Below are 8,873 nucleotides of genomic sequence, written 5' to 3' on the forward strand. Positions count from 1 at the left end.
GATTATTAGTGATATAACAGATTAGCTCGTATCCTTCTGAATACTTATAGTTTTGTGCTTGACTCCGGGGCTATACGCTTTCTGGTGTGGGTGATGTCATGTGCAGTAAAAAGTAAGAGTACACCCCTGGAAAGTAAGTGGTTTGATCTAAACATACCACCTGATAGAAATGCAATATGGCGGAGGCGTGGACCTGACGTGACATCTTCTCATTATAATCTCGCCGTTTCTGACAATTTTACTAGACATTTGTTGTACATTTTCTTCCCAACATGTGGCGGCCAACAACAGATAAGAAGTTTGGAGTTGGTAAGTCGTTTGCGTTATTTCTAAAAGTGATTTTTACATTCGAATGACAGTTGTGTGTCGAGGAAGTAAATCATTAAACGACTTGACAAACCAAAACAATACGAACGTGCAAGAACGCTCTTGAGTTTCAAGTGTGAAAGGTACATTTTCAGATGTCCTTGAATTGCATGAATGAATGAATTGGCGCGAAGGGATTATCTCAAGAACATTATCACCTTGACAGACAATTCATGTTTTTAATTGTGCATCCAGAAATAGTTTCTCGATCAGACCATTAAGATAAAAGTGCCGCCACATATTTGAATAAACATTGTCATTCAACTCTTGTTACGCACACATATATAATGCGACACTCGTAATCTAAAAACTTGTCTAGCGTGTATGATATAGTATACTGTATTTTAATATGTCTGTCAATATATACTTGGAATGTTTGCATTCCGCAAATCATATGTGTTTATGTGCCATACTCCATGCTCAAAATTACGTTTTAGGAAATTTCCTCCCAAGAAATGTTAGATAAAAAATGTTGTCAATAACCTTATTTTTTGCAAAATAAACCCCACAATTTTAGCTTCACTGAGTTCAGGCTACAATTATGAAGGTCACGAGTGGCTACTCAAGAGTACTTCTTTCTGACATATTCAAAGTATTGAATGATGAGTAAAATTATCTGATGTGGTGTTGGTACATTTAGTGTGGAAAACATTATTTGCAATCAATGGTTATACCTGTCAAACCAACACTGAATCCTGGCACTGCCATTCCAACATGTTTTTATGACTTCTCAAAATATTGAACCTTAACAGATTTGAAACAAACCATGTGTAAATTTTGAAATTCTTAAGAATATAGAAGCCCTTTTCAGGGCATTTCTTGAATCCCTCACTGTAGTCACACTCTACTGTTAAATGAAAGACAACTCATATTCTTTTGAAATCTTTAGGAGAATGGCACTTCATTTTGTAGTCTGATGATTCGACTGTACAATTAAGCAGTTAGCAAGTCCCATAAATCAATATTCAATGTGAAGCCACCCTGGCAAAATACATATATCATTACCTGTTCAGAGTTATTTTTAACAAATGAAATTCAATATCTAGTGCATTACTTAGGTTTCTGTTTGCAAAGTTTATGATTTGAAATAATATCTTTTCTGATGTAGACTAAAATCCCATTGCTTTATAGAATTTATGGTTATATTGTACTGTAATACATGATTAATGGTTTGATTGTGGATTGAAGTAATCAGCAGTTAATAAATGAACCATTAGTATAAATTTAATGATATAAAGTATTGCACAGCTATGAGTCAAAGAGTTCACAGTGTGAGACCATAACTGAGACTTGTTATTCAACTTTTAGATGTTGACATTTGAAATGAGATCATTACTAAGATATCAGGTGTAAGTTGTTGAGATTGAAATGATGAATTGATAGAAGTTGATAAAGTTTAACTTTAGCACATATTTCAAATGTGTAGAGAAGTACAGTAGATATATGAAGAAAGTACTCGTCCTGGTAGTACGCCTTGAAATTTAGTATTTCTCTGACTCTGAAAATGGAAAGAGATCGCCTTGAAATCTAGTATTTCTCAGATTGTGAAATTGGAAAGAAACCAACTCTTTCCACAGGGAAGATAACTAAATATATTTTGTTCATGCTGTGAAAAATAGGAACACTTATGAGTTTAGAACTTTGGAAGACTGGGGGTGTGATCTGGTGATATGTGTGGGTTGTGTAGTTAATCTGTAAACTTATTGACCTTAAAATAGTAAAGTTGTGTTGTCATTGATTTCTTCCAACTAGTTTGTTTAGAGATAGTTAAAGTGTGGCCTTCCTGTTTGTGGTCAAAGCTCTCAACACTGTTTATACACCCAGCTAGTATTATTCCTAATACCCTGGGAGACAGACTTTTGCATGTTTTCTTACACTTTACTGCTTCTTTGAATGATTGCAGTACTAGCAATGAGTTAATTAGTTTTTTTGTACCCATAGATTATTTATGAATGTGAACACAGGATAAAGAATATTATACCATGCACAAGCCAATATATTGTCATTGAATAAAAAATATGGATTTAAATACCCTGGTCATTCTATGTCATGACAATCCGTTTTTACGTCACTAGTTCTGCAATGCTTGAAATATGTCAAACATTCCAAATCACCATTATTTTTCCCTTTCTCTCTTTTTTTTTTTTTTATAAATTATACTTGAGAAGGTATAATTATATTATTCCTCAATATTTTTCTTCATTCACCTGAAAAATACTCATGACCAAAGGGCTTTGTTGCTACTTGTCTAGCAACTGGTAGTGACAAGGCCCCTTAGCTCACTCGTAATTTCCTGGGCTGAATAAAGAAAAATATTGGGGAATTAATATATAGTTAAACTCTAAAAACAGCTTGATCATTGAATATTCCTTTCAGGAACTAATCCAAGCTGATTTTGTATTCTGCAAGTATTGGAATCTCCCTTGATAATCCGTATTGGCACATTCCCAAGTTTTGGCATACATAGAAAAGCTTCTGTGGAAATAATGAACAGAATTTAAAAGTTTGTTTGTAACCAGGTTGTAGAAAGGTCACTTATAAGAAGGATTGTTTTATTAGTTACTTGTGTCAAATGACATTTTTATTTGGCAGCTGTCAACATTAGTCTGTCATAGTCTAAGACATTATTGGCATGGTATTGTGTGCATGACTGCTTCATTTTCTTTCTGTCATGTATTTTAATATGACCGTCACTCCTCACACAGCTCTGCCTCTTGTTATGCATTAAAAGTTCTGTGATGTTTGACCGATGAGTTATAGCAGACCTTGACATGAGATATTGTATCCTTGATCATTTGGTAATCAGTGTGCAGCAGGTGGAAGTGTCAGGTCCAAATGGGAAGTCTGTGTTCACAGTTACCTTATCTATGAACAAAAGAACCAGGAAGTGGGAGCTACTTAGTACTTGTCCTGAAAGCTGCAATGACCCTTGACCTATTGATTAGTTATACCTAGCCTTTTGACAATTCATTGTTCTTAATTATCCCTTAACAACCCATTTCAACAACTCTCTAAGCTTTTATAAAAGCATTGATTTCATGGTAATCTCTTTTTTTGGAGTGGTTGGGGTGAAGATTACACATACTACATACTATGGTCAGTTTATTGTAGGTTGTACTCACAGCAGTTTCAATTAGCAACAAGGGTCAAATAGCCACATCTTATTATTTGCTCAAAAAAACCCCAAAGCATATCAGTAGATGTAAATAAATCAATAAAGTGGGTCTTGTAAGCAGGAGCTCAGTAACAAGTAATACAATTCCTAATCAATCAGTAATCCGTGACATTTTGAATAACAATTCTCTGACAAAGGCATACGCATGACAATTGCTGATTGTGGCCTGAGATGTAGCGAAAAAACTTTCAAAACTTTTTGATATACTTTTTGGGTCTTATAAACAGATGTCACATCATACAAAAAAGTATACCTGGGGAGTCTGCAGAGATCACAAGACATTATTTATGTGATTTCTTCGCAAACACTAATTTATTACAGTCCTCCTAAATTTAGAGCAACACGGAAGCAGTTGAAGTGTAAATATTTTTAACTAAAGATTTGCAAGCCATACTTCCTGGATTATTGATTAGGTGGTGTAACAATCGATTTGCTTAGACTCTTCATTGTGTTGGTGCTAAATTCAGTAGTCCATGGTTCTAGAACAATGTACAGAATGTGACATCTATGATACTGATAGCCAATCTGGGACATCTAAATACACATTGTTTCTAGAACTTCAGAATGTACCAGGCCTCTGTGCAGTTGACTGCTTTTGTAGATAAGTTCATAACTGTACAAGTTCCTGGAGCTAAAATTAGCACAAATAAATATATACAATCAAACCTGTGCCGAGTTTTATGGGGCCCGGGTTTATCATTCATATCATTCATGTCATTGTAATGTGGTAAACACTCAACATGTATTGTTAATGAGTGATTATATTGTAAAAGTACATAACAAAATTTCCAGGATACTGCATACATGTACCTACCTGCAATTTTATACATACTGTGATGTACATTACTGTGAAATACAATCATACATAGAATGAGGTACATCATCCTACATATGTCAGAAATAGAATTTTTGGCAGGATGTATCGTATTATTTCCGATAAAAAAGGCGTGTGTTCAAAATATAGTTCTGAGAAAAAATAGTAATGAAACAATATCCTGGAATCCATGTGGGTTGGATTTTTTTTATACATTTTTCTGTGATTAGAAAGAAAAATGTAAAAATCCAATCTGCATTGAGTCCAGGCTAATGAAACAACTAAGATAGATTGATCATATTGGAGAAGCTGTGCCCTCCAACTTTCTGAAGTTTGCAAACAAACTGAAGTGATAACAATAATGTTAGTACTAGGGAGTCTAGAGTACAGCTTGTCCGTTTCATATTGTTGGTAAATTGTAAGTGTCATGTCAAAAATATTATAAGTCTGTAGTCACAGTAGGACACTGTCCAGGGTGATCTAATTTAGAACTAAAAATAGTGTGTTGGTAATTATGAATGGGATGTTATTTTACACAAAAGTACAACCGGGTCAGATGTTAGGTTGATGCCAACGGCTCCGACATAAAAAGGACAGAAATAGACACATAAATGAGAGAATTTTTTAGGCTTGAGATGGTGATGTCAGTCGTGTGAATGCAGTAAACATCATGAACGTTGGAATTGAAATTCACCACACGCAATTAAACTAAAATAGACTGTACTATTTGAAAAGCCAAGGATCAACTTTCTTAACATGGTGTTCTTTGATGATACAGGCTGTCAGAAATAATCAGAGTGAAGTAACAGCTTTCAACACTTCCATCATGACACTTTTACCTGTATTGTGTCATGGCAAAACTTGTAGAATGTGATTCCAGCAATTTTCCCATGTTTGTGTTCATTGTAAATTTTGATCCACAAGTTATGAGTATCACACTATGTGTGTTCCTAATGGGAGCATTATGAGTAATTAGACTCAAGCTTTATGTCATGAATGGCTGTACAATTTACTGTGAGAGGGCAGAGGGGCCTAACATTAGGACACTATTTCTGTATGAAATGGTAAGATGCCTTATTCAAACATATGCACTACACAAAATATTGTGGAAACTATGTAATAAGAGACAAACAGACACCAGTTTTCTATACTGTAAATCAAGTGTTATGAGACAATAACAGACTACTAAGAAATAAGTCACATGGATATGTAGAAAGTGAAAATACAGCTGAGCATTGTTTACAATGGTCTTCCCACACATTCTAGACATGTGTGTGCTATGACAGCTGATGAATCATTGACTTGATTATAATGTTTGTTTTGGTAATGAGGACAATTAGCATCTATGTACTAATGAGTGTGAATTAGTAACTGTCATACTCATTCACACTCACAGATGTGACTCTGTGGAATGCTTAGCAACCACTGTCAGATGTGTGTTTAATTGTTAAAAGGATTTAGCAGTTGATTAGTGCAGTCTGCATGTACATTTGTAAGTGGGCTGTTTTGTTCACATTGGTTTGTGTAGGAATGTCTGGACCACAATGATTTCACTTATGAAACATCCCACCTCTACCCCAACCCATATTTTTAGTTTGACTGCAAATAAACATTAGTGGTAATGAGAATGAATTAATAATACATTTAAGTGGTCAGATATGGCATATTTAATTGTCAAAGGGTTTAGCATTCATACAGTTTACATGTAACTTGTCAATGGACAGTTTTGTTCACATTGGTTTGTGTAGGAATGTCTGAACAGCAATGATTTTACTTTATTTGACCTCAGATCTACCCCAACCCATATTTCAGTTTGACTGCAAAAAGACATTAGTGGTGATGAGAATGAATGTAATAATAAAGTTAAATTGCCAGATGCTACTCATGGAAGTGAAATCTTACAACAAGGAACAAAAATTGAAGATGACAAAAAGTAACATGCTTTCAGAACTTTGAAATTTCATTTCTAAACAAATTTTTAGTTTTTTTGAAGTTTGAGTTTACATGTATAGCCATAACTATGTTTGTTTGTACAAATTACCAAATTTTATACTTATAAGAAGAGATTTCATCTCTTGAAAGGGGTATGCCACTCCAGGAAATAAAGGTAATTTCATGAACTTTGGCTTCTGGATATAATATTTGAATATTCATAACTATTTATATGAAGGCATTAAGCTCTTGTCTTTGGAGTCATGTATATTCAGTGTTCACCCATGATGCAATGGTGCTTCACTGAAAGAACAATCAAGGTGAAAGAGAGTTTCTTGGCATACAGGCAACTGAACAAAAATATGTGATGTGAAATCATGAAATGACATTCCAGAACCAAAAGTTTATGAAAATACCCGTATTCCCTTGGAGTTACATTTGTACCCTTAAATTAATATCAAAGGGAAAAATTGTCACAGGACCATCACTGAACAGGGAAATTCTGAAATAATGATGTGAATTGAAGCCTATTAGATTTGAAATCAAAATGTCTGCCTTACTGTATCTTTATGAACTATGTAGAGTGTTTTGTTCCTGTAAAACAAGATTATGAACTATAAAATTTTGTTATTTCTGGCAGCTTTCTTATAAAGGAGAAATTCTGGTGTGTTTTGAATATGAATTTATGAATTTCAATCCATTACGTCATTTTTCTTTTGATACCTGTTGATATTTTGGTACAACATTTGTACCAAGACCAGATCATAGAAATTAACTTATGTAATGTTATGTCTTATAATCGTTAAACTTTACAAGTGTGACTGTCTCTCAAGATTTTATTTTATGTTTGTGTGAATGTTTATTGAATTTGATGGCGAAGAGTATCAGAGTGAGCTAACAACATTATGATCAGATACTGCTGAGGTGCACCAAGAATTTAGCAGTATTAAATGACATGAGAAACTACGCAGTCTAATTAGAATTAAATCTGGCTTGTTTAGTCATATCTTTTTACAGACAATAGAGTTATACAGTTTGTTTTAGTGTGTTTTTGAATATTCATGTAATATTAGCTCATTTCATAGATTACATGTAGTTTTCATGCAAGATTGCAAAAGTAAGTTAGTTGTTACTGTATCACATAGAACTGGCACACTGCCGATTCTGAGACTGAGCACACACACACACACAGTAAAAAGTATGCAGCAAGTATTCAATGTATTTCCTTTGAGATGGCAGCAAAGTATGTCATTCACATGGCTAATGTCTTCTATATGTGGGAGCTGATCTAAAAGACAGGGAACACACATGCCTAAAAAGTACTCTGTATGTTAGTTTAGGAGATATTACTTTCTCCAAAGGTTAGAAGGTGATAGGGCAAAGAGTTCAAGTTTTACCATCAGAATACGTAGCAATGGTTATGTGGTGGCATGTCAGTGTCCATCACAATTACTCTTATAGAAGTGATCTCTATATATAGAGGAGTTTGAGACACACTGTCTTGGCTATCAGCAACTGATAAGTTTGAAGATTTTCTTTCAGGAATTTCCATCCAAAGTCATGCAGAGTAATAGGTTCCAGCATTATTTATTTATTTATTTATTTATTCATTCATTCATTCATTCATTCATTTATATATTACGTATTTCTTTATTTTGGTTAGAATTTTGTATACAAAATGCTGTAACACCTTGATCTTGTTGTTTGGGTAACCTACATTTGTATGTTTGAACACACACTCAAATCAGGCAGAACTGTATGTGTTTAGACAAAATGGTACCTGTAAACATTACTAAAATGTATCCAATAAGATTTCAGCGCAGACTGGAATTCATGCAGTCATGTCTTCCAATAGAAGAAAATATTTGTTTTTTCCTTCTATTGGGAGACAGCAAAGGGATGTAAAGAATGTGACATTTTTACATCCATAATTTAGGCAGCAATATTTTATAAAGTAACTTATAGGAACCTAAATATGTAAATCTTACATTGAAATAATTTATGACATTATTTGAACATCTATAGCACCATATTAATAAATTTCTATCAGGGAATTTAAAATAGTAATTTAAGTTCAGACATATTTTTGCTTTGTTGCCAAGGTGTGTTGTATACTTGTACATTATGTATGTTGTTGTTGTTGTTGTTGTTGTTGTTGTTGTTGTTGTTGTTGTTGTTGTTGGTGGTGGTGGTGGTGGTGGTGGTGGTGGTGGTGGTGGTGGTTGTAGTGTTGTTGAAGTTGAACTCGCTACATGAACTTTAAATATGTAAAAAAAGAAAAAAACTTACAGGGTCTTCAAACATAGTCATAGACTTTCTGTAATCCAAATTTTCAAAGTCAGTGACCATGATAGCTTGGAGTTATGATGTGGTCATGATAAAGATACCACAATAAAGTGATCTATCAATTTTATGACAGAATATAACACCATAAAAATACCACATGATGGAAAAGTTATCAGAAGGTCAGCGAAAAGTCAATAAGAGTTGAGCAGTGTAGAGAACATTTATTTATTCTACAATGAGTAGTATATGTTTTGTACTTTATAATGGCCAGATGTAGCTATAATTTTAAAAGTAGCTAGT

At 33.8% G+C, this 8,873-nt stretch overlaps 1 protein-coding gene across 3 annotated transcripts in view; it reads left to right on the forward strand.

The window, feature by feature from the left end:
• The first annotated feature begins 186 nt into the window (after nt 1-186).
• Nucleotides 187-8,873, forward strand: part of LOC144436773 (dedicator of cytokinesis protein 3-like) — a 56,793-nt gene continuing 48,106 nt past the window's right edge. For 2 of the 3 annotated variants that reach the window (XM_078125636.1, XM_078125650.1), the window contains exon 1: nt 187-309. In XM_078125636.1, coding sequence (XP_077981762.1) covers nt 273-309 — 37 coding nt within the window. In that variant the 5' untranslated portion in view covers nt 187-272. Of the gene's footprint in view, nt 310-4,458; nt 4,493-8,873 lie in introns of those variants that run through there. The other variant, XM_078125644.1, reaches the window with a different exon arrangement.

This window comes from Glandiceps talaboti, chromosome 1, assembly GCF_964340395.1.
Source record: "Glandiceps talaboti chromosome 1, keGlaTala1.1, whole genome shotgun sequence".
Lineage (NCBI taxonomy): Eukaryota > Metazoa > Hemichordata > Enteropneusta > Spengelidae > Glandiceps > Glandiceps talaboti.